This window comes from Lissotriton vulgaris, chromosome 7 (genome assembly GCF_964263255.1).
Source record: "Lissotriton vulgaris chromosome 7, aLisVul1.2, whole genome shotgun sequence".
Lineage (NCBI taxonomy): Eukaryota > Metazoa > Chordata > Amphibia > Caudata > Salamandridae > Lissotriton > Lissotriton vulgaris.
The window spans coordinates 1161743447-1161770652 of record NC_141695.1 but is presented as its reverse complement, the minus strand read 5'-3'; the positions used below and the strand labels follow the sequence as shown (position 1 = coordinate 1161770652).

The window sequence follows — 27206 nt, the reverse complement described above, 5'->3', positions numbered from 1 at the left end:
CTGCCCTTGTGGCTAGTCTCGTACGTAAACGGTTCAAGACCACACTTGACATATCCAATGCCTTTTTTAGCCATAACCTGTCCTCTATTAGTAGTTGATGGACAGCTTTCACCTGTGGCGGCAAACAAAAACAATTCCGAAGATTAGCTATGGGGTATAAGAACAGTCTTGGCGTCTTTGCCGCCTGCATTGCCTCTTTTGGAGAGACTCGACCCTGATGCATGCTCGTACGTTGATTACATTTATCTCACTGACGACGAATTATGGCCGCATGTGTCGCGTTGACCGCATCATTTGTATGTTTGCGGACTTCGGTTACAAATTTAACTTTGCAAAATCACATATTGCAGAGTGCACAATGCTGTTCCTGGGCTATGAGCTCAACAATGAAGGTCGAGGTTTAGCACCTCACTTCTTGGATAAATACGCACTGCTGCGTACTCCGTCAACTCTGAAAAAACTACAATCTTTACTGGGTTTTTTGAACTTCGGGCGTACCTACATACCCGAATATGCCCAGCGAATCAAGCCGCTTTATGCCTTGGTACAACCTACTTTCACCAAATCTTGCTGGCTGCCTGAACATTCTGCAATTTTGCGATCTTTGCAGTATGATCTTCCTGCATCTAAATACTTACTGACTCGTGATAACCACACAAACCTGGTGATAAGAATTGTGCTAGGCGCAGTTGGTTTCACTTACCTGACTTTTAATGAGGATGACAGAGTTTCTATAGCTTACAAGTCACACTTGAACACTTCGGCTGAAATGCGATTTTCCACTGTGGAGAAAGTTTTGACTGCAGTGCAGATGGCGATTCTGACAGAACGGGCACTGTCGCAGGGGAAATGCATGTTAGTTGTTACACCATATCCTGCCTTGGAAGCAGAGACGAAAGCTAGTTTACCACATTCAATAGCTTTGCACCGGAGGTGGATACAATGGGCAACGTCCTTGTCATCTCCATGGTTCACGATTATCTTTGACTCCTCTTTTCAAACTCAAGAGTACTTGCAGTATGAATTCGTTCATCCTGCTCCTCTGACCATACGCCCGCTGGAGTATTTCCATTGTATCATATACACAGATGGATCGGCGCAGCCGGCGACCGGTTCAAAACATGCTTATTCAGTAGCCTGCGCAATAGTTGTTGGTTCTATGGTGAATGGAGAGTTCAAGTCCGATGTTGTGCATACACAGACATTAAGGGACTGTACCACCCTATTGGCAGAGCTACGTGCTCTGGTGCTTGCACTGGAGTACGCTGACCTTTGTGTGACTACACTTATTGTGAGTGACTCTTAATACTGTGTTCAGTCTTACAATGACAATTAATTCTTTTGGACTCAGAATGACTATTGTGATTCCAAAGGTAGCACGATTAAACACAAAATGCTTTGGGTCCGAGTGGCTGAGCTTAAAGAATGGCTCCCACTCGTGTTTGTATTTCATACTCTTGGTCAACAACCCATGGGGGTAGTGCGGCAGACCCTGATGCAGAGGTCTAGCCCGGGAACAGGGTTCAATTCCCCGCCTCGGCGGGTCTTGGGCTCAAAAATTCCACTTACCTGATAATTCTCGCCTCAGTGCCTATTCCAATCATGGAGTCCCACTCTGCAACTCTGGGCAATAGCTTGCTTAATCTCCACAACGGCCCCCACAACGCTAAGGATGCCTGGCCTCCACCTTGGGGGTGCCCAGGAGTGGACACCTCGCAGGAAAAGCCAGGATGGGTTCCACAGCGGTATTCGTACAAGCGCCTTGAGACCCTTGCGGGTGAGTAGTGCGCTATACAAGTATCAATTTACATTTTTTTACATTTACGCTGTTGGTAACTGTCTTGCTGATAAAGCAGCGAAGACCGCAGTAGCAACATAAGTAGTAGCAGCAGTTACGTGCAAAAGTAAGATTGATGGTGACATATTGGCAGCTATTGCCGCAACCGTGAAGGGAGGTAATTACCCTAGAGGTTTCCCTTCTAAATACTTTTGTCTTTTAAGTCCTAATAAAGTTCCCTATGTGAGAATTAACGACATTGGTGACAGGTTGATTCCCAACGTGGACCGCAGGCAGGCTTTGATAACAGCGGCTCACAAGGGCATGGCCTCGGCTCACACCGGCATGTCGGCTACTGTATCTCTCCTACAACAGAGTTACTGGTGGCGCGGATTCTACAAACAGATGCATGATTATGTCCTTCATTGTGACATATGCCAGCAGGTTAAACCTTCAACTGCTGCGCGCCCGCCCCAGACACAGTTGTACATATCTAATAAACCACTTGGGTGTGTTTATTTGGATCACTGCGGTCCTTCCTTCTCTGATACTGCTTATAAGTACATCTTAGTTGCAGTTGATTCGTGCACACGCTTTGTTTGGCCGTGGCCGCAAAGGAGTACTGATGCCCACACTGTCATCAGGGTTTGCGTGTCTTTGTGGGAATTTTTGCAGGTGGCACCTTTCATTCAGACAAGGGTCCAGCGTTCGCCTCTAAGACGTACAAGGATGCCATGGGTCATTGGGGGTCCAAGTCACATTTTCGTCTCCATACAGACCTGAGGGCAATGGTGTTGTGGAGCGAATGAACCGTGACTTAAAGCAATCCTTGACAGCTAAGGTTTTAGGTACACGCCGGAACTGGCTAGCCCATCTCTATAGCGAACAGCGTGCACTTAAAAATCCTCTCTAGAAGGCCTCTGGGTGGGCGGACCCCCATACAAAATGGTCTTTGGCATGAAAAGGTTTGTTCCGGACCTTGAGGGTCTAGATATGGCGGCGTCTGCCGCATCCTTTGACGTAGATGAACATTCTGCTGTTTTACAGAATCTACAAAAGACCAGAACAAGTCTTGCAAAGGAACATTTACCCTCCGCATCTGATGCTGCTCTTCAGATTCCGGTAGTTGGCTGGCTACCCCGAGTTAGTGATCTGGTCCGTGAGAAGGTGTAGAACAAGGAGGAGTACGCCTCTCATATCGTGCACCAGTTCCTGTGCTTGGCGTACAGGGTACATGAGCAGTCATTTTACCTCCACTTCCTGGTCGCAAGGAAAACAGGTACATCTCCATTGACCATGTCAAATTACAGCGAGTGGCCGATTCTTCTTACTATAACTCCAGCGGTCTCTTGTCCAGCCATGCTGAGAAATTCTGTTTTGGCTCCAGCAATTAACACCAGGCCTGACGTTGAAATCGAGATGCCTACAGTTGCATGTCCTTTATTGAGTTCACCGGCTGGTGATCCCTTTAATGAAACTGAGTATACCTACCCTACAGATTTGTCGATGCCTGATTTGCAAACATCTGCTGTTAACGAGTCACACTTCATTTGACATTGGCTCTACTACATCATAGTCCCCATCGAAAATTTTGATTTTTGCTGTTTGGTGTAAAACACTTTTTGATAAACGCATGGGCTTACATTTGGCTGGTGCTTTTTTCTATTTTTTTATTCATGTCAATTGGATATGTGGTGTATTTTTTTCATTTTGTAAATAGACACTACGTTAAAGAAAGAATTTCAATTGGGTTAATTGATGGAACTTTGGCACCCCACTCCTCATCTCACATCATGAAGATGGAGCAGACTTTTATTAATATCACTGCTTCGCCCTTTTTAGATGGGATTGTATGCAATGCTGTAAAAATCAACGGCCCCACAGAGGTTATTAATGTCCCCAATGTACTACGTGTTTCAATGGGGGATGTGGTTAAACAAAATATACACCCTGATGATTGGAATGTGCAGGCCATAGAGGCTCTGTTTTCTGTTTTGAAATGTTATGCTATGCTGCTGAAGATTTGTATTTAGACTCCGCAAATTATGCTGATTTATTTTGTTACCAACATTATGGCAACCATTTTCTGCACAAAGCAATCCCATTTAGAGATGTGGTTTATTACACACAGTGGGAACATTGTCTGGCTCCCATTGCAGGCAGCTCAAAAACTCTTTTGAAAAAGTTTACATATTTTACTGATTTTAATCAATCTAATCCAGACGCATTTCATTTTAAGATGACTGGCAAGTCCTCTTCCAAAGTTAGACTTACCCACACTAGTAAATTTCTATATTCTAAAGTCCTTTCTTGACCAATTAGAGACTATGAACTGTGGAAAGATTCTATTGATTTTAAATCTGTTAAGGGTTCTAAAGGCTGGCAGGTACAAGGCACTGAGGCTTTGCATCGTGCATGTCTCATCCCTAACCATATGTTGTTTTGAATTCGACAATTTCACAGATAACCTGCTTTGGATTGGCTACGTCTAAAAAATTAAATGCAAACTCTATTCCTGATTTAGGAGAATACCCTACATGGTACAATCACACCAATTTGTCCCATAATGACTTACAGTCTCTGTTGCTGAATTCATCTTTTAACATTTCCAGTTTCTGTCAACTGTCCCTGATTCCCCCATCTGATTTTAGTGTAATTCCCCTTGTGGAGTCTCTTAATACATTCAAGAAGATACATGGGAAGGCCCAGATCTTGCAGCACCTGGCAAAGTTTATCGCGGGGCACCAGGTCGAAGGCGGTCTTTAGGTCTATAAAGGCCAGATATGAACTGCCTTTCGCAAAGGGAAGTGGTTTTTCCAGTAGACCGCAAAGAATATAAATACCTGGTCCATCGTGCCCACCTTCTGCCTAAAGCCTGCCTGAAAATGTGAAAGAATGTTCCCTTCATCCAGCCATGACCCTATCCTAGAGACAATGACCCTGCCAACTACTTTCTGGACAACGTCGATTAAGCTTATCGGCCTGTAGTTGGCAGGGTCCTCTCTAGCACCTTTCTTATATATTGTTACAACCTCGGCTCCCTTCCACGAATCCGGAATAGATTGCCCCTTTGCAATCAGATTCATTAAAAGTGAGATAAAGTTGGGCCAAAGCATAGGATCATATAAAAGTAGATCCCCCGGCAAGCCATCGGGGCCCACAGCTTTTCACGAGGCTATATTCTTGATGGCCAGGTGAACCTCTTGGATTAAAAAGGGTTCTGCTAGAACAGGATTCTCTGGTGTGGGTCCTGCAGAAACACTTTGTCGGGTCAATGGTTCTCCCTCGCCACAATATAAGTTAAGAAAATGGCTGTACCATTGATGTTCTGTAATGTGGTTTGGGATAGGGTCAACTCCCCTTCTGTTGGGTTTATTAATTAATTCCAAGAATAAAGTTGAGTCTTTCATTTGGGCCACAGATTTGAGCTCCTGGCAGTGTTGTTCCTCCCAATCCCGCTTCGCTAGGGCTATAGTTTTGGTGTACTCCTTTCTGGCTAGTCTTACTAATATCACATCTTTTTTTGCGGAGGGCTATGGTTAATGCCTTCCTCTTTTCTCTGCACAAAGCTGTGTACCAGAGATTACTAGATTTTACTGAGTTACTTTTATGCATTCTGGACTCCTTAATAGTAAAAAACGATCCCATCTATACTATTACATTTTTATAAAATATATTTAGATGCTAATCCTGCATTTTTTCCTGGGCTGTATTAAACAATTCCAGCTCTATACTCTTCTGCTCTATGAGCTCCCTAATATTGGATAATGTATCCTCCTGGCTTGCTACCTTATGCCATTTAAGTCTACGATTACAATTAGATGGGACTACCTCCTTTGTTTGTAATAGCGGGGCATTGGACAACTTTTCGGTGATTCCCCACCAAATTTTCATACATAGGGGGTTGTGATCGCTATCCTGGGACTGCTTTACCTCCATGTCCAATAGATCACCCCAAAGACGGGTGTCAAGCAATATGTAATCTATGCGCAATGGACAACTAAGCCTATTATAAGTATTGACCCCTCTTGAATCAGAGCGTGTCCTACCATTCAATGCTCGCAAGTTGTATTCTAATGTTAGAGCATTGATTTGGATCCCCCTAGGTGACCATTTCCTAATTGGGGCCAGAGTCAAAATGGGAATAGACTGTTTAACATAGTCATCATTAGTTCCAGGAAATCTTCCCCACTTAGGGGTTCATATGTACAGTTTAGATCTCCTGCCACGATGATGTAGCAAGGAGGGGAATGCCAGCTAGTTCCATCTCCTAGGTTGCTATGGTAGCTGAGACTTGGGCCCCAGCAGATCCTCTTGTGTACACATTGAAAAACTCCACGTCATTATCATTATGAGGACCTTTGATTGTCAGATGTAAAATGTCCCAAAGGTGAATTATGCATGGTAATAGCCCAATTCAATGCAATATTAACCCATATGCGAAGATCCCCCGATGGCCGGCCCTTCCCTGTGCTTGTGCCGGGGATGAAAAAGGTGTTGTACCCTGACTCATGTAGGGGAGACATGCTCAAAGTCTCCTGGAACAGGCAGACTTCATACATGTCGATGAATTTATTCCATTCCGGGATGGCAAGTTTTTTTTTGGAGACCTGCTATGTTCCAGGAGAGGAGCAGAATCACCCTAGAATTTGCAACCACTATTGCGGCAGTACCATGATTAAACCGTCCCTTCCCTGCTACGGGATCTTGAAGTTAATTTATTTGCACATGGAGTATGGTCTTGCTCTCCCATATCTTGTAGTTCTAGTGGGCGGTACAGGTGGTTGGCCTCAAATAGTCAATCTATTCTATTAAGGCCAGATTCGTCCCGTTCCCTGTCTATGGACCAGAGTGGCAAGCACTTAATTTGAATATCCGAATGCTTTGGGGGGGGGGGGGGGGGTACGGAACTTAAGGGCTAATAGGTTCTCCGCAATTACTGGGTTGTTTAACTGCAACTCAATGCAATCTGTATAGGAGCTAAACAGGGAAATCCTTTTTACCCTAATCATATCTTCCCTGATGATTGACCTGCAACCCCTCACATGAAGCAGCCAATGGATTGCTTTATTATGAATTGATTCGCTACTTTCATGGCCAGAATTACTGCTGAGTTTAGGGACCTTGGTCATATAGACTATTGTTGCTGGATTTCTAAGGGAAGTGCTATTCGATGGCATGCCGGGGTCGTCTCTAACACTCTGTCTTTCTCTAAGTAGGGGGGGGGGGGGGCTTCTATTGCCCACAGGGTGCGGACCCGTGCACTTGTCTCTCTCACCCCGTGATTTCATGATTTCTGCATATGAGATAGCACTAGTATGCCCTGATGGAATAGACGTGCCAAGAGGCCCTCGAGCTATAATCCCCCTCGAGGATGCACCCGCTCCTGCAAATAATTTAGTAGCTGGGAATCCCCTGGTTGCTATAGCCGCTTGGGAAGATGTTGATGACTGGGGATCTGTGACCCTAGACCAGTCCACTTTCCGTATTAATTCCCCCATCTTTCTTACAGAGGCCAAATCCCTTTCAAGATTTCAAACTTTCTGCAGTAATACCTTATTAGAAAGGGTGCATTTGATACACGCTAAAGGGCCATCATTAGGGGGCTCTGATTCCCTATTTTCATGCACTGAGTCTGCTGTTAAATCCCCTAAAATTCCTTCTAAAACAGCAAATCTGTTTGAGCAAGTAATACCTCTCTGTTTGTACCCCCTGCAGGGCCACTTGATTGGAATGCTCTAGTATCTTATTGGGGGTTTCCGTCAAGGTAAATATCTCCGCAGAACCTTCTAGAGAGCTATGCACTTCACAAGTGGGAAGATTAGGTGATGTTTTCTTACTAAAAATGGCGGGGATCACCTTTTTCCGAGAATGCTTTAAGACCTCGGAAAGAGTATCAATATTTTCCACTATATTACTACTAGTGTTCCCAACTAGAACATCTTCACACTCTTTAACAATTGCTTCAATTCTTCTAAGGACGCAATTAGTGGCTGCGTTCGGCACCTTTTTTGCCTTTTTTAGCTAATAAAGTTGGCGCTCCCCCCTCCATGGACTTCCTTTTTTCCTATTTTGCGCCATACTTATGGTGTCAAACAACTCTTGCACAGATTAAAACCCAAGGCCACACACTGGCAGAAGAACAATTCAGTCAGAGGGTCAATGTTCACTGTTTACAGTCCACAATGGCCAAACAGTACCTTTTGTCCTTATGTGTTGTATTCGCGATGTTAGAGAGGGGGCCCTGCCCTGCCTTCTCCTGTCGATGACCGGCGAAGACGGGCCCGCCCGTGGCCTGTGCGCGTCCCGCGTAGCGGAGGCGTATCCAAGGATATAGGAGATATGGGAGGGGCAAGGCACAGCCCAGGTGGATCAAGGTGCTACCTCGCAATCAGGCAGCAGGAACCCCGCACACCATGCCGCTGAGAGCGGCTCCCGCGAAGCAGGGGCAGCAAGCGGTGAAGTAGGCGGTGTGGGAGGGGCAAGGCACAGCCCAGGTGGATCAAGGTGCTCCCTTGCAATCAGGCAGCAGAAAACAGACACACAATACCGCTGTGAGCGGCGTTCAATTATGCAATTTGCATGGACATTACAAACGTTAAAGGCTGGTAAAGTGCTGTGCGACTACATGAATACTTCCTCTCTATTTTTACCATTTAATTCGTCTGTAAAACAGCAATTCATGTCTATGGAGGATTCTGCATATTCACTTTTGCATATTGAAAAGTTAGGACCATTGCCTTTTTCTGTTGCCGAATATAATTCAGCTCTATTGCTCAATCATGGGTACTTAACATTGCCTTTTCCGCTATTTAAATTCGATTCATGTTTGAATTACTATGCCATAGGCAGATTTGAACCTTTAGGTAGCGCTCATCTCCATGAAGCTTAAAGTCTGCCATTTACATATAGGTGCCTGCGGGAGGGTAAAGTAGTGTTCGAGGCATATGGGCTGCAGATGGTACATTTATAAATAGATCGCCATCTGGTGTTGGGCTCGGATGATTGCACTTGTTTTTCTCTTGGAGAAGTCTTTTGTCGTCACAAGACTGGTGACTCCTCCTTTGGGTGCTAGTGCGCATGGGCATCGGCTCCATCCTTAGATTGTTTTTTTCCGCCATCGGGTTCGGATGAGGATCGAATCGCTCCGGATCGACTTCGAGAAAGTGATATTTCGGCACGTATTCCCGTTCCAATTCGATGGTATTGTTATCGAACGCGATTTAATTTCCATTCCGACGCGTTTTGACTCCAACAATAAACATTTTCTTCTACGTCGACGAGACCGGGAGGCCTTTCTCAACATAGTCCAGCCCGGAGTCCATGGAAAAGACTCCATTTAAGAGATGTCCAACGTGTGGTGCTAAGTTCCCACACAAGGACCTACATGAGGTGTGCAATCTTTCCCTATCACCTGAACACGAATCCAGGGACTGTGAAGCCTGCGCAGCATTCTCCTCCAAGTCGACGATTAGAAACCGTTGAGCCCGAAGACACGAGGTATCGAGAATGCAGTCGGAGGCAATCCCGGAGCTGTTCGAGGCCCAGCACCCCGAAGAGGAAGGTGAGGACGAGTCGGGGTCGGAAGTGGACGAGTCTGATGTCGAAGAAATCGATGCTCCACAAACCGTGAGTGACGACGTCCCCTTACCAAAAAACCGACCCCGTGTGGTACCGACCCCGCCTTCGAGCCCGGTCAGACTACCGAAGAAAGTTTCCGATGCCCCGCCTTCGGGCCCGGCAATGAAACCGAAACACTCGGCCCCCCACCATTTCGGATCCAAGAAACGGTCGACATCGACATCGACAACGAAGCTCCATACAAAGGAAAGTTCGCAGTCAAAACATTCCATGTCGAAACCGAAACATGCTTCGACGTCGAAGACTTACTCGACACCGAAAAAATCGGAATCGAGCAAATTCTCGGTGCCGAAAACACAGAACATTGACTGTCAGAAGCAAAGGCACCTTTCGGAACCAAAAACTTCGGTACCGACACAGGAGCAGCAGACAGATCCAAAACAAAAGACTTTGTTTATCGATCCGGAAACTGGCAAAGTGGTGACAAAATTACCTAAAAAGAGGAAGAATGAACAGCTAGATGACAAAGCTCTTCCTCCTAAAAAGAGAACAATGGGGACAAATACAACTCCTCCCCTTTCTCCTCGACCTAGAGACACACCCTCTTCTCCTCTTCCTCACACTATGCCAGCTATTCCTCCACCTTCTACACCAAGACCATCTACACCTCAAACAGTTGTAGACAGTGATACAGGGGAGGGAGAACTTCATGGGGATGACGACACTATCCCAGATGAAGAAGACCCATGGGAGAATTATAATGCAGGGTCAGATGATAACGACCCAGAATTATACCCCTCAAAACCTTCACCACCTGATGATAATACAGGGTTTGCACAGCTGCTTAATAGGGCAGCAAAATACCATAAGGTAGATATACACGCAGAACCTCAAATAGAGGATTTCCTTTTAGAAACTCTACCTGCTGCACAAAAAACATCAGGAACACTACCTATGCTGAAGGGTCTTCTCAATCACACAGTAGACATATTCAAAGACCCTGTGAGGGCTAGGGTATTAAACCCAAGAATTGATAAATATTGGGTCCCTTGGGGCTGCCTTATATTTTTTATCAAGGGACAGGTACCTCTGGACTCGCTTGTAGTCACAAACGCTCGTAAAAGAGCAAACTCATTATCTACAGGAGAGGCTCCTCCTCCTGATAAGGAGTCCAAGTTAATAGATGCATCGGGCAAAAGAGTAGCATCCCAAGCAGCAAACAGCTGGCGCATAGCTAATACACAAGCGCTACTTGCACGCTATGATAGAGCGCATTATGATGAGTTAGAAAAACTCATTACACATCTCCCTAAGGAACATCAAAAGAGGCCAGACCAGCTCATACAAGAAGGTAAGATAATAACCAACACTTCCATTAAGTGCGCCTTAGACGCGGCAGACACTGCAGCAAGATCAATCAACACCAGTATCATATTAAGAAGACATGCATGGCTTAGGGTCTCAGGGTTCAAACACGAAGTACAAACGTCCTTATTGAACCAACTTTTTGATCAAAAAACAATTTTCGGCTCAGGTACAGATGAGACTTTAGAAAAGATGAAAAAAGACACAGAAACGGCTAAATCAATGGGACCATTACAACAGCCAACTCAAAGGGGTTCCTTTCGTAGGTCCACCTATAGAGGCGGGTCAAAGAATACAGGCAGAAGTCAGCAATCTACCTCTTTTATGCCAACATCACCCAGAGGTAATTCAAGAGGCAGTTACAGAGGTAACAACAACAAGGGTAGAGGTCGCGGAAGTAACAACAACCGCAACTCCCCAACCCCAAAACAGTGACTTCATACAGCTCCCCCCAGACCATATAACACTGGTCGGGGGACGTCTATCACAGTTCCTACCTGTCTGGGAAAACATCACGTCAGACAAGTGGGTGAGACAAATTATCCAACATGGTTATTGCCTAGAACTCACAGCTACCCCACCAAACATCCCCCCAGACAGCGTCCAATGAGTCAAGATCATCTAACATTGTTAAAACAGGAAGTACTATCACTGCTACAAAAGCATGCTATAGAGAAGGTTCCAAAACATTAGCAAGGGACAGGAGTATACTCTCTATACTTCCTAATTCCCAAAAAAGACGGGTCTCTAAGACCAATTTTAGAACTCAGACCTCTCAATGCATACATAAATTCGGAACATTTCCACATGGTCACCCTCCAACAAGTACTTCCTTTACTGAAGAAAGGGGACTTTCTTTCTACACTGGATCTAAAAGACGCTTACTTTCACATCCCAATTCACAAAGCTCACAGAAAATTCCTCAGGTTTGTAGTAGAAGGACAACATTATCAGTTCAAAGTCCTTCCGTTTGGGGTCACAACAGCACCAAGGGTGTTCACAAAATGCCTAGCAGTAGTTGCAGCACACCTAAGAAGACAACAAATACATGTCTTTCCTTACTTGGACGATTGGCTAATAAAAGCCAAGTCACAAGAAGAATGTCTTCAAAACACACAAGACCATTCAATTGCTGCACCAGCTAGGGTTTACGGTGAACTACACAAACTCCCACCTACAACCAAACAAAGTTCAACAATATCTAGGGGCTACTATAGACACAGAAAGAGCCAAAGTATACCCCAATCCAATCAGGATCCAAACAATGATCACGTTGATCCAAAGATTTCAACCACAACACTCCCTAACAGCTCGAGTGTTCATGCAGCTGTTAGGGATGATGTCCTCCTGCATACTGCTAATACCATATGCCAGACTACAAATGCGTTCACTGCAAGAATGTCTAGCAACACAGTGGAATCAGGCTCAAGGTCAGATTAATGATCTGCTGTTGGTAGACGACCGCACACATCGCTCTCTGAAGTGGTGGAACACAACAAACATTTCCAAGGGGCGGTCGTTCCTAGAACCGATTCCACAAGTGATACTAACAGCGGATGCATCGCTCACCGGATGGGGAGCGCATATGGAGAAATATACAGTGCAGGGAAAATGGAGTGTACAGCAAAAAAGACTGCACATCAATTATCTGGAACTACTAGCAGTGTTTCTAGCATTAAAAGCTTTTCAAATGCAAATCCTAAACAAAGCAGTCCTGATCAGAACAGACAACATGACTGCAATGTATTATATTCAAAAACAGGGGGGGGGACACTCTCTCCAACTATCCAGACTAGCGCAGGACATTTGGAGATGGGCCATTCCTCAAAAGATCTATCTGTTAGCCAAACACCTACCAGGAGTTCAAAATCAGATAGCCGACATCCTAAGCAGAGAGTCAGAACAAATACACGAATGGGAACTGCACAACCGAATACTGCAGCCATTCTTCCAAAGATGGGGACAACCAGAGAGAGATCTCTTTGCCACTCATCAGAACGCAAAATGCCAAAACTTCGCATCCAGGTACCCACACCACCTGTCCCAAGGCAATGCGTTATGGATAAATTAGCCCAACAAATTTGCTTACGCTTTTCCCCCTCTCCCACTAATTCCATTAGTGGTTCGAAAACTGCAACAGCATTCAATGACAATGATACTAGTAGCAACCATGTGGGCAAGACAGCCGTGGTTCACCACGCTACTACAACTCTCACAGGTGCCACATCAAAAGCTAAGATTATTACCCATGCACCTTACACAGAACCATGGAGAAATAATGCACCCAGATCCCAAACAATTGAACCTAGCGATCTGGCTCCTGAGGTCATAGAATTTGGATACTTAGATTTACCTCCAAACTGTATGGAAATCATTAAGCAAGCAAGACGTCCTACCACCAGAGCATGCTATGCAGCAAAGTGGAAAAGGTTTGGTGTATACTGGAACAGTAACATCAACCCTCTGGACGCATCCACTAAAGAGATTATTTGCTATTTACTACACTTGCAGCAATGTAACCTTGCTTACACCTCTATTAGAGTACATCTTGCAGCTATAGCAGCGTACCTGCAAAACAGACAACATCTTTCCCTGTTTAAAGTGCCAGCAATAAAAGCTTTCATGGAAGGCCTCAAAAGAGTCATTCCACCAAGACTACCACCTTCCACAGTCTGGAATCTCAACATAGTACTTACCAGACTAATGGGACCACCTTTCGAACCTATGCATAGGTGTGAAATACAATTCCTCACATGGAAGGTGGCTTTTCTTATATCTATTACTTCACTCAGAAGAGTAAGTGAATTGCAAGCATTCACAATACAAGAACCATTCCTGCAGTTACACCAAAATAAAGTGGTTCTTAAAACAAACCCAAAATTCTTGCCTAAAGTAATTTCAGCATTCCACATCAATCAGCCAGTGGAACTACCAGTCTTCTTTCCAAAACCACAGACGGTGGCAGAAAGGGCCCTAGTGGGCCAACTGCCACAAACAAGTCCGCCATGGACAGAAGCTGAAGCTGGAAACGTGGCAGGTTCATTAAAGAAATTAATCTCTAAGGGAGGAAAGACGGCGCAGCAGGGCCAAATGGAATCCCCGGCCATCTTCAAACTGGAGCTGGAATATTGGGCAGAAACGCTGACCCCTCTATATATGTCAGTCAGCCGATCTGGACGCCTTCTTGCCTCTTGGAGGGGCTCTATTATTTCACCCATTTATAAGGCGGGTGACAGATCCTTGCCAAAAAATTACCGCTTGATGGCACTCCTAGACATCGAGGCCAAATACTTCGCGGGGCTCCTACTGGCCGAGCTACGTGAATGGGCCAAAATCCGTAACTTAATTCCATCAAGCCAAACGGGATTCTGCGAAGACACGGGAACAACAACAAACCTACTCGCAATCTCACAACTTATTGACAAGGCAAGGGTGACTAAACAAGCTTTACACCTTTGCTTTGTGGATTTTAAGGCGGCCTTCGATAATGTTAACCGGGCCAACCTTTGGAGAAAACTGGCCTCTTGGGGGATCCCGGGACTGTTGTTAAACCTTCTGATTGAACTGCACACCAACACGTGGGTTCAGGTAAAGCTCGGTAATGGCACACATCTCTCTAGGCGAATTCCGACCACAAAAGGCCTAAAGCAAGGCTGTGTTTTAGCGCCGACTCTTTTTAACTTATTCACAGCCGACCTGCCACCTGTCCTAGAAGCATGAACTTGGCCCTGACGAGATCGATTGAACTATGCCCAAGACAAGACGAAATGACCAACGCTCACTTCCCACATCATATCGTTTTTAGCATTATTATCATTAATAACTAATGTCTTTCTGGTTTTACAAATAAGTTTTTGCTCTTATAATCTTTTATCTGATGATATGTGTTTTAATGTACTTTTGTAATGGGTTTTATTAACCTGAGACAAGAATAATAAACGCCACAGACGGTGGCAGAAAGGGCCCTACGTACATTAGATGTCAAAAGGGCGATATTGTACTACATAGAACGAACACAAACTTTCAGAAAGACAAAACAACTATTTGTAGCGTTTTCCCCTACACATAAGGGGAATCCTATCTCTAAAGCAGGATTGCCAGGTGGATTGTAAAATGCATACAAATATGCCACTTAAAAGCAAAAAGGACATTAACTGTTCCTCCTAGAGCTCACTCTACACGTAAACTAGGAGCATCTATGGCATTCTTAGGAAACATTCCTCTAGATGATATATGCAAAGCAGCTACCTGGGTTACACCGCATACCTTCACAAAACACTACTGTGTCGATGTGCAGGCAACACAACAGGCTAGAGTGGGACAAGCTGTACTAAATACTTTATTTCAGACTGTTGCAACAGACACTGGTGACCACCGCTAGGGAGATAACTGCTGTATAGTCTATTCATAAATGTACCATCTGCAGCCCATATGCCTCGAACGGAATATGCTACTTACCAGTATGCATCTGTTCTTGGCATAGAGGGCTGCAGAGTGGTACATGCCCTCCTAGCCTCCTCGGAAACCTGTGTCTGTTCCAACACTATCTTATTTAGATACACTTACATGGGCATTTCTATCTGTATTCTATCATACTACTCCATCTAACCCTACTATGGCAAAACAATCTAAGGATGGAGCCGATGCCCATGCGCACTAGCACCCAAAGGAGGAGTCACCAGTCTCGTGACGACAAAAGACTTCTCCAAGAGAAAAACAAGTGCAATCATCCGAGGCCAACACCAGATGGCGATCTATTCATAAATGTACCACTCTGTAGCCCTCTATGCCAAGAACAGATGCATACTGGTAAGTAGCATATTCCTTATCTGAAAGGTGAAGATTGCACTCCCACACCTGATCACTCATTAGTTTGCAGGAACATCCAATTGCACGGCTCCTGTAATTCTGACACCCCGAATTTAGCATGCATTTTAAAAGGAAATCCTGTCCCCGCCATAACTCCGACTTTCACATTGCTAGCAGACAGTAGTTATTTGCTTTTAAATAATGAAGACTGTTGTGCTATGCTGGCAGGGATACCATACATTGTGACTGTTTCCCAATGTGTTGTCTGTTGCAAAAATGTGCTATTCCCTCCTTCACATGGGAAGCTCGATGTATCCATCTGGCCTTCCATTCCGACCTTGAAAGCAGAGTTTAACAAGATGAGTCGAATAAGGGCTCTATTGTCTCAATAAGAAGCCTTACTTCTTCGATTGAAACATTAGTCCTTCATGTGGAAAACACTTGCACTGAGGTGCATGCCCTTTTGAATACTGATCTCCCCCTGCATTTCGGTGCTTTGATTCACACTATCTTCAATGCCTCGTCGACTACAGGCTTGGCGCACTTTAAAAAAAAAATGTAAGTTGTGGCCTTGTGACTTCATACCAAACTATATTTGGTGTGATTCCATCATTTTTTCATTCTATTTTTTCCAGCCTCTTCGGCTGCCGCTATACTGCCGTTGATTTTCTTGCCCAAAAATGGCTGCACAATCTGTGCCCCACGACAACCTGCCCCGGCTGCTCCAGCTTGGCAACCGGATGCTTGATTATTATGGCGCGCTCCTGATGGCTACCTTAAGTGTGGCGTATGGATTATCTTTCCGGTTCTCGTATTTTACATGCGTGCAGCCTGTTTTTCATTGCCGGGATTGCGGTTTTCAATGGGCTCTGGATTTGTGTCTCTGCAACACTGTCTTTTAACCCGGATTATGATCTACTAATGAGTCCCTTAGTTAATCATGAGTTAGACTGTTCTGGTATTGGAATAATGGCCTGTGCAGCGGCACATGGAGTCCTAGGTAATTGGAACATATGGTCTGTAGCCCATGACTTTCTGGCACGCAGTTATTTCGAAGAACACCTGAGTTGTCCTCTGATGGTGCTAGAGGCTCCGGCATGTGTGTTCATTCCCGTTATTGAATTGGATGGCTGAAATGTTTTCGGATGAGAAAAAGGACTTCCTCTTGGAGGCAGTTGCAACGTACTGTGCTTATACACTTTTGGATTGAAGTGGTTTCTACTTAAAACGCATTGGTGACTCATGATTTTTTGTCTATTTTTTACTCCATTCACATTCTGTGCTTTGAACACTATACAGTCCCTGCTTGTGTTCAGTGAAAAAAAATTGAGGTGGTTACTAATTCGGAAATACTACTCCCAATTGTTCAGTTAGGCAAAATTTGAACTTGGTTCTGTCTCACTCGAACTTGAACTCTGCGTTTCAAATTGCCCCCGTTCTATGCGTGTTCCGATCAAGGGAGGGTGTAGTGAAGGCAGGGCCTTACTTGCACACATTTCTAATAAGCCTATGCTAACATAGCAGTTTAAACACCATTTTAGCTTATTGCTGCTTTTGCACACAACACTATATGTAACTGTTTTTGTAAGTTAGACTGCGTGAATTGCTTTACATGAGAATGGCTTGTTTTCAACGTCCCTAGACTTACAGCTAGACCTTAGTCTGCACAGTGAGTGCTGAAGCCTCCAAGGTTATCATAACTATGTTAGGTGTTGTTCGGGCTGATCGGCTCATGCGCTTAGACATAACATGCAGGCAGCTGCAGCTAGCTGAAATTCTGGTGTCTTTAATATCACACTGCATGCAGGATTTAGACATTCTGAAGAACATCTGTTTCCAGAGAGACAGAGTTATTGCAGATCCTGATGGGATTCACGTCTGCTGATCTTGGAGGTATAGGTTCTCCATTCAAGCCTAAGAGACCTTCTATATTTTATAAAACATAGTTCCTAGCTAGGGAGGGTGGCATACAAGGTGCTATAGAACCTGTTCCCACAATCATTATAATGTATTTCTCCTTTTGTGTTTTATGGAATTGTAACAATGAATGCTGGTCGTATTATTCCTAATCATATGCCTGCTTATGCTTGCAAAAATACTGCATCTTAGAGCATGTCGTTAAAATAAATATTTTAAACTTTATCGTGTCTTTTTTTTTTACCCATGTTGTGGACTGTGAGAATATAACGAAAGAGTGTTCTTGATTCCCACTATTCCTAAGAGTAACCTCAGTCTCATGTTCTGGGTTGTCTAATCATTGGTACCTTTGCTATAGGACGAAGAGCTAATGTGACACTGATGCTAGTCGGTTAGGTGTTCTAGGTACTGAAGGGAGTTTTTTGGTCCACCACAATTCACTGATGTCCTGGGTCTCTGTGCACAGTTCTGTGTATGAGCAGAATCCCTGCAACACTGATATATAATATCACTTAACGTTGTGGTACACCTCCATGAAAAACAACCTCTACTGGCATACCTACTCACACATTATTGGGGTCTTTTGCATCACCCTGATCTGGAGGCCTTGAAATTTAGTATATCACTTTGGGTACCTCAAACTTCCACAAGAGTGCATGCTTATGCGTAAGTAGACTCGGAAGCCTACTGCAATAGCTTGCTACACAGCAAAATGGAAACTATTTGTTCAATACTGTAGTGGCATGGATAAGCAGCCCTTAAAGGCTTCAGTTTAAGACATCATTTATTTTTTGCTGCTCTTGCAGCATGCAAGTTCAAGGTGTACATTAATTGGAGTTCATTTCACAGCAGTGGTGCCCTTCTACCTCTCCGTGTACGAGCGAATAATACTTTATCAATCGCATTTATGGTGCACCAGTGCACATACATTGTCTTATGTTGCTTCACTTCACATATTGCCACTCACCCGGAAGGCAAAACAAAATCTTCTAAGGTTGAGTCATTGTCCTGGGTGCTTTGAAATTTGACTTATGGATTTGGGCACCTTCATCTGCTACAGAGGTGTGTGCTCGTGCTTAAAAAGTCTCAGAAGCCTGCTACAACAGCTTGCTACATAACAAAAGAGAACCTATTTGTTTAAAACTGTATTGGCATGGACAATCAGCCTCTATAGCCTTCAGTACAAGACATCATTTGATATTTTCTGCACTTTGGTAGGATTATGGTTTAAGGTACAAATTAATAGGGTTCATTTAACAGGTGTATCGTGTAAATGCAGCGCGTGCAACAACAATCTATATTTAAGATTCCAGTTGTGAAAGTATTTATGGAAGGTCTTAAGGTCATGTATCCAAAAACGACACTAGTTTATTCATTGAATCTTTATGTGGATCTTTCGCCTCATGGAGCTGCCTTTTGAGCTGATGCACCCATGTGCATTACATTTTCTTTCATGGAAAGTGACTTTCCTTGTTGCTCTCACTTCTTTATAAAAAGTGCGTTTCGAAACGTTCATCCAGGTTCACAAATCAGGTTGTCTTTCAAATAAACCCTTGTTTTCTGAATTGTTTTTTCCCTTTTCCAGGGCAATGAAACTGTTGACTTGCCACTGTTTTTCCACAATCAATAACAATTGCAGAAAGGTAGTACATATTCCAGATGTTGAGAGGGCACTCATGTATTACATTGTCCGTACAAAAACAATCTGGGAAAGAAATCAACAGTTTGTAGCTTTCGCCAAACTTCATTTTGAAATGTTGGGTTCAGAGTCTGGCATCACAAGATGGATAGTGTGTATATGTCTGTTTTACAGAGGGAAAGCTCACACTTCATATTATACCAAGGGGGCGTTCTACTTGCCACTTTGGCTTCGCGGAATAACATTCCACTTATCTTCAAACAACTAAGGAGTGACTCAGTGAAAAGTAAAAAACGTGTAACAAAGTATAAATGTGTTAGACTTTACAGAAGCCCCTACCCGGTTAAGGTAACTGCAAGATTGGAAAATTCCAATAATAACAACCAGGAGGTAGCAACCTAGTGTACTGTTGTGTTAGCACACAACTGAATGGGCAAGTCTACCTCTTTGTTAAAATGACCCTCACTCACCACTAGTTGGTGACATGCTTCATCATTGGGTCCCCGCTGGGGTGGCCGAATGCCCCCCCAGCGTGCAACAATGCCTGATTTACAGCGGGCGGGTTGGTGGTGAGTGTAACAGTGATTTAACTCAAAATGTGCTAAGCAAATGTGAGTGCAGAATTAAAAAATATAGGGTTTACACCCAAACAAAATATTTAATGTGGGCCAACCTGTATTGAGATTAAAAACGTGTATGGGCGGACAAAACTAGGTTCTGGATTAGGAGATCTGTGTCCTTAGATAAGGTCAACATGTTTCTGCTGTCAAAAAATGCAGGTTCGCACAGCATTCATCAGGACCATAGACAAATTGCACTCCGGTGGTATGTACGCGCTAAGGTACACCCTACTGTGAGGCACTTGATGTGAAAAAGAAAGTCATAGTGATATTACTCACGGATATTGCCCGTGCCGGCACACTGTGGTTCACAGCAGCCTTCGGGCAGACGGCAGTCCTGAATTGTAGGTCATACGCGGGGAGTCGCGAGTGGAATAATTTTACACCGCGTGAAAATTACCCACGCCATCTTAACCCAGGAAGAGGACCTTTTCTCCTTCTATCTGTAACTTTGGCTGCTGTGAACCACAGTGTGCTGGCACGGGCAATATCCGTGAGTAATATCACTATGACTTTTTCTTTTTCACATTAAGTGCCTCACGATAGGGTGTACCTTAGCGCGTACATACCACCGGAGTGCAATTTGTCTATGGTCCTGACGAATGCTGTGCGAACCTGCATTTTTTGACAGCAAAAACATGTTGACCTTCTATCTTATCTAAGGACACAGGTCTCCTAATCCAGAACCTAGTTTTGTCCGCCCATACACTTTTTTAATCTCAATACAGGTTGGCCCACATTAAATATTTTGTTTGGGTTTAAACCCTGTATTTTTTAATTCTGCACTCACATTTGTTTAGCACATTTTGAGTTAAATCACTGTTACACTCACCACCAACCCGCCCGCTGTAAATCAGGTGTTGTAGCACGCTGGGGGGGCATTCGGCCACCCCAGCGGGGACCCAATGATGAAGCATGTCACCAACTAGTGGTGAGTGAGGGTCCTTTTAACAAAGAGGTAGACTTGCCCTTTCAGTTGTGTGCTAACACAACAGTACACTAGGTTGCTACCTCCTGGTTGTTATTATTGGAATTTTCCAATCTTGCAGTTACCTTAACCGGGTAGGGGCTTCTGTAAAGTCTAACCCATTTATACTTTGTTACACGTTTTTTACTTTTCACTGAGTCACTCCTTAGTTGTTTGAAGATATACTTGTTGGGGTACAGGAGTCTCTACTCGCGCCCTTTCTCTCTTGTTGATATTGTTTAACATTCCACTTAGACATTGGTAAAGCTGCAACATGATCATCACCTCATACTTTCACTAAACATTACTCTATGGAGAGATTCATGCCTGCCAAAGCGGACAGTTTTGCCAAACTCCTCAAAACTTTGTTTCAATCCTCCTCTACTGCTACTCACAAACCACTGTTTTAGAAAGGAGGGTACTGATTTTTAGTCTGTACTAAGTATGTAATCTACATGAGCACATGCTGCAAATGGAAGTTACATTCCCTTAAAAATCGCTCTGCACCTTAAAATGCTGTAGATTTTTGTGCCCCCCTCCCCAGTATGCGAGTACCAGATAATAGTCTGTAGAATAGTTTGTCAGTCACATTTATGATACTCCAGTGCATATACATTGTCCTATTTTGCTACACTTCACAATATCATCTTGAAACTGAAACCTCCACTTTGAAGAAAAGCTACTTGTAATGTACCCCTCACAACTCTAGATGAAAGGAGTGTACCAAAGTATGTGAATCAACAGCTGTACAAGCCGCAAGCAGTTGTAACTGGTAAATACTGTTTTACTTTTCCTATCTGCAAGTTGTTCTTCTACAATCACTAAGTTATCACCAGCTATTTTTCATAGTGATGTATAACTATTTTGGGTAGTTCTTCCTGTGCAAAATATAACGCAAAATGTTTGCGGTTGCCAACAGCGCATTTTATTCATTGCTGGTTAGAGTTTTCTAGAACCTAGTGTATGCATTTACCTATGTTTTTGGGGTAATACTATTGGTAACTCTTTGGCTGAATGCCTCATTCTATGCATTAGACAAGAAACAAAGGATTGTCAGATTTATTTTCGCTGTTATAATTCTCTATTCACATGACTACTGTTACTCTAAAAATATCACAAGTTGGAATTAATGCATTGTTCAATAACTTATTTTCAGCCTGAACCACCTCCAACAAATAAGTGGCAGCTGGACAACTGGTTGAATAAAGTTAATCCTCATAAGGTATCCCCTGCCTCGTCTGTGGACAGTAACATCCCATCATCTCAAGGACACAAAGAAAGTCTGGATCAAAGTGCAGCAAGTGGGTATTCTGAACCAAGTGCATCTAAGAATGCCAATGTCTCCACTCCCGGGCGAGATTCGAAAACTACGCAGAAGGGGAGTGACAGCAGTCGCAGCAGACAAAAGTCCCCTGCTCAAAGTGAGAGCATGACACAGAGGCGGAACGTAGGTAAGAAACAGCCCAAAAAGACTGAGAAAGCAATTGAAGAGCCTAGGGGAGGACTTGAAATTAAAAGTGAAACGGTGGAAATAACAACAAGCATACCATCCAACAGGCATAAGGCAGCCACCAAAGGATCCCGGAAGCCCAGTATCAAGAAGGAACCTAAATCCTCTCCTCGACCTGCAGTGGAGAAAAAGAAAATTAAGGCTCCAGTTAAACCTTCCCAGAAATCCAGGGAGTTTGTAGAAACAGATACCTCATCCTCTGATTCAGATGAAAATGAGAGCCTTCCTCCATCTTCCCAAACACCCAAATATATTGAGAGCAATAGGACTCCTGTTAAAGCCTCTGTTGAGGAGGAAGACAACTTTTTTCGACAAAGATTCTCTCCTATGGAAGAGAAAGAACTTCTTTCACCTCTTAGTGAGCCTGAAGACAGGTATCCGCTTATTGTTAAGATTGACTTGAACTTGTTATCCCGAATACCAGGGAAGCCTTATAAGGAAGTTGAGCAGCCGAAAGTGGAGAAAATGTCTGTACCAGAGAAGCATGCAAGAGAGTCCCAGAAGCAAAGCTCTGACAAAACCATTAACAAAGTCAAGAGGAAACACAAGGTGTGTTTTGTTTATTTGTAATAATCAACACTCTGAAATAGCTGTACTGAGGTAACTTTTATTTGAAAAAAGAAAAATCTTTTTTTTGGCCTTGCAAAGGTTTGTAAGGATGCTTTCAGGTAATGTCAGTTTGCCCATAAACAGTTTTCTGAATGTTCATAAATGCCTTTTTCTTAACTGCTCTATTTCTATGCCAATTATCATTGTCTTATTCAAGGATGAAGGGTGTTTTGGTTCACTCAATATAATCTGCTCTAGTTATACTTTGAGAGTTACTGCGAGTAGGACCAGCCTTAATATAGCTCATCGATGGTTTGCTCACATCTGTCTAGGTTATGTTACATTTTTGTATATAGTACGTTTACTGTACTTTTTGTGGCCCAACAATCCATACAACATTGCACAGCTTAACATTATCTCTCACCTAATTGAACAAGTATGTTTTCAGCAGTTCGCTAATGCATAAGTGTAAGGACTCTGTATGCAAAGCTGTATGGAGAGGAAATTGCAAAGCATGTTTTAGATGCAGCAATAGAAAAAGAACTGTCTACGTAAGTTATTGTTTTTGATCTAGGCAAATTCAAAAGAAAGAGAAGCAGAACGTAAAACACAAACGTTTATGTAGCCTGTATTTCGAAGTGAAGGACTCAGGAATGTTTTGATGGATGGACCTCTGCATCCATAAAGCTGTTTCTACTATGGATGGAATGCCAATGAATTTGTCTTAACACAGGGTAAAGATGCTGATACTTTAATACATTACAAGGAATCTGAGATGCTGTACTTTAGATCATTTGATGAGGGGAGTCCTTTCTATAAAAAGTAGAATGCAACACAGGGTGTTTAACTGATAACAGCATGTACTAGTTCAGAAAAAAAACTAAATTGCATAACACAGATGTTGGCATGGGGCACTCTTCCATGATCTCTATCTAGTTAAAGATACTAAACATAGTTGCACTGTGAGGGGTTATTAATGATTCTGTTTTGGTTTGGTTTAGTTTCATAAAGTTTTCTGACATACATCAACAGATCGAAGTTAAAAGTAATGACTCCACAAAATCATTTAAAGATGTTTACAAAAACCCACTGACGAGCAGGGCGTCATCCACATAAAAATAAATTCTCATTCTCATTTGAATTAGATTGTGGTCTAACAGCTGCATTTAGATTTTTTCAAATAGGAGTGCAAGATACTGGATCCTTGCCAGACACTAAAGTTATGGGTTTAGATTTAAATGGAAGAAGCATAACCACCTATAGTTAGTCAATTAAGTTTGAAGTTAACCATTTAAGCACTGTACCAGAGACACCAAAGTGGTTCAATATTTTCTGTAATTTTACTAATAAGCGAATACTAAAAGATTGCATCCTGAGAGCGGGATAAGATCTAAATGAGACCCAGAAAGATGGCTGTTGTGACTACTTTTCCAGTGAATGTTCGTTATCAGCAGGGTGAAACATTCCAAGTTTAGTATCATGTTCGTTATCAGCAGGGTGAAAAATTCCAAGTTTAGTAATTACTGTACTTTGATGAGATTCACATATGTAAATTGAAGGCTTTAATCCCATCCCTAATCTTGGAAAGTTTATTTTGAAAGTCTGTCAGATCGTTACCAAATGTTTCCAAAGTTAAAAAATCACTTGACATTGCGTCTAGAGACTGGAGATCATTAAAAATAGTTCTTTGTCCATATTAGTCACTTGGGCTATTTTGTTATTGACATACACATACTTTGATAATTTTATCTGAGCTTTACATTCTTTAGCGTTTTCTGATTTACAGATTAAGTCTGTGCTATTGTCCCTTCACCATTTCCGCTCCTAACAGCATGTCTCAAGTTTTAGGCTCCTGTATAAACCATGGATTTCTACTATGGCAGTTTTTTTTATTGGTCTTGTATTGAGATAGATTTATCAAGGCTCTCTTGTTAGCATTGATTTAAGTTTTTATTTTATTTTTTGTTAGAATACTTTATTTCGGTTGTTACGACAATAAAAGTGCTACACATACAATAAAAAAGGAATACAAACCGGCATATCAATTCATCAACAATGGGTTCACAAAACCTTCGTTATGACAATCAGCAAGTAGTGTATCCGAATGCGAGGATTGTTGGCAACATAAATAAAAAATCTAGAACAATTAATGGTCTACAAACTCTTGAAAAGACCAAAAAGTGCAAATGCATACAGTACAGTAAAGAAATTGAGCAGCATGCTAAAACCTGGTAGCTAAAAACAAACACAGTCCATTTAAATGCCCATATAAGGAGGTTAATAACTATATGGTATTGATGTCCGGGACGATTCGTAATCTGCAACCCATAGTGAGAGGACCAGAAAATGCAAGTGCGTACAATAACAGCAAAGTTCGAGGCATGTGGGCTGCTGAATTCATATCTTAGCATAGATCGCCGCCTAATGTAGGGTCCGAATGTTTGCACTTTGTTGTCTTGGAAGAGTCTTCGAAGTATCACAAGATAGGTGACTCCTCCCTTGGACTACAGTGCGCATGGGCATCTTCTCCATCCTCAGATTGTTTTTCGCCATTGTGGCAAAGATGGAGTATAGAAAAGTAAGAGATGACCATGTAAATGTATGTTAAGAAGGTAACCCTGCAGCTGTGACAGACACCAGGGAGGAGGGTGGGCGATATGAATGTCAGCAGCCCTACATGCCAGGAACAGATGCATACTGGTAAGCGGCATTTTCCGTTCGAGGCATGTGGGCTGCTGAATTCCTATATTAGCATAGACTGTATAGCAGTTTCTCCTCTAGCGGTGGTTGCCTGTACCAGCTGCAGTGGTTTGAAAGAGAGTTTTAAGGACAGCCTGGCCTACAGCAGCTTGATGCTTAGCTTGCACGTCAACACAGTAGTGTTTAGTGAAAGTGTGTATGGTAGACCATGTAGCTGCCCTACATATGTCTTCTAAGGGAATATTTCCTAGGAAAGCCATGGATGCTCCCATTTTGTGCGTTGAGTTTGCCCTTGGGGGAACTGTTAAAGTGTGCGTCGCTTTTTGATAGCATATTTGAATGCATTTAACGATACATCTGGCTATTCCTGTTTTGGAAATGGGATTTCCTTTATGTTGTGGTGAAAAGGCAACAAATAGTTGCTTTGTCTTTCTGAATGATTTGGTTCTGTCAACGTAATATAGCAGAGCCCTTTTAACGTCTAGTGTGTGTAGAGCTCTTTCAGCTACTGATTACGGGTTTTGAAAGAAAACTGGCAATTCTATGGACTGATTGATGTGAAAAGTGGAGATAACTTTTGGCATAAATTTGGGGTTTGTACGGACTACTCCCCTGCACTCCGCGGGAGCCTCTAGGAAAACTTGCTTTTTAACCATACCACTACCTAGTTTAGCGCTTGCTCGCGCTTTTTAAAACCATTTCCTTACCTCGAACTCAGGGACCTCTCCCTGACCCTGCCTTCCCGCGCAGCCGAGCTTGACGCTGCCGCGGCCTGACAACCACCCGCCTGCCGCCTTCAGCGGACGCTCCCCCGGCCACGCCCACTTCTTTGGCCACGCCCTTTAGCTGTCCCATAAATCATGTGCCTCTACCGTTCGCGCAGCGGGCGCGCCTAAGGCAAGCCCGTCTGCGCCCGTCCGCGACGGGCCGGGACCAGGGGCCTCAGACCCTGCCCTTCCTTTGGTGTACTCCTCTGCCCAATTATGCTCCTTTTCTGCTTCTGCTCCCCTTTCCCCCTCTGTAGTCCAACACCTATCCTCGCATGGTATTTACGTTCCCCTTTGTTCTCGCCCCGTCTCTCCTACTCCTTCTTCCTCTATTTCTCCCACGCCTTCTGATACTGGCCCCATTTCCGGCTTTCCTGCCGCCTCTGCTATCCTTCTCAACACTCGTTCTGCTGTTAAAAATCAAACTGCCCTTTTCAACCTTTTGGACACTGATTCCCCTGATTTTCTTTTTCTCACAGAAACTTGGTTCTCCTCTGATTCACTCCCGGATCTCCTTGCTATTCTCCCTAGCACCCACTATGCCCTTCGTGCTGACCGCCCTGATGGTAAAACTGGAGGTGGTGCGGCGATGATAGTTAGCTCCTCGATGAAATTCCAGCTTCTTCCGCACCCTTGCATACCCAGTGTTGACTTTCTGGTGGCCCGCTCTCTTAACCTCCCGGTACCCCTTACGGTGGTACTTATGTACCGCCCCCCTCAAAGCATGCCATCATTTGTGTCTACCTTGCAGGACCTCTTGGCCACCTTGGCGGTAAATAATTCCTCGCTACTCCTGCTCGGCGACTTCAATTTCTGGCCGGGTGACCCGAGAGAGGACTCCTGCTCTAAAGACTTCTCTGACACACTTCGGTGTCTCAATTTCTTACCTCACGTCTTGGTCCCTACCCACACCCATGGTCACATCCTGGACCAAATCTGGTCCCTACGCTGTAACCTATCGGCCACCTTCATTTTCCCTTGTGTCTGGTCGGATCACTCCATGAT

General features: G+C 43.6%; 1 protein-coding gene across 1 annotated transcript in view; it reads left to right on the top strand.

Annotated features, from left to right (window-relative positions):
- The window catches only part of AFF4 (ALF transcription elongation factor 4), a 798699-nt gene that overhangs the window by 448217 nt on the left and 323276 nt on the right, over positions 1–27206 (top strand). Inside the window, exon 13 of the mRNA XM_086931629.1 lies at positions 21832–22734. Within this exon, the coding sequence (XP_086787755.1) occupies positions 21832–22734 (903 nt within the window). The remainder of the gene's footprint in view (positions 1–21831; positions 22735–27206) is intronic.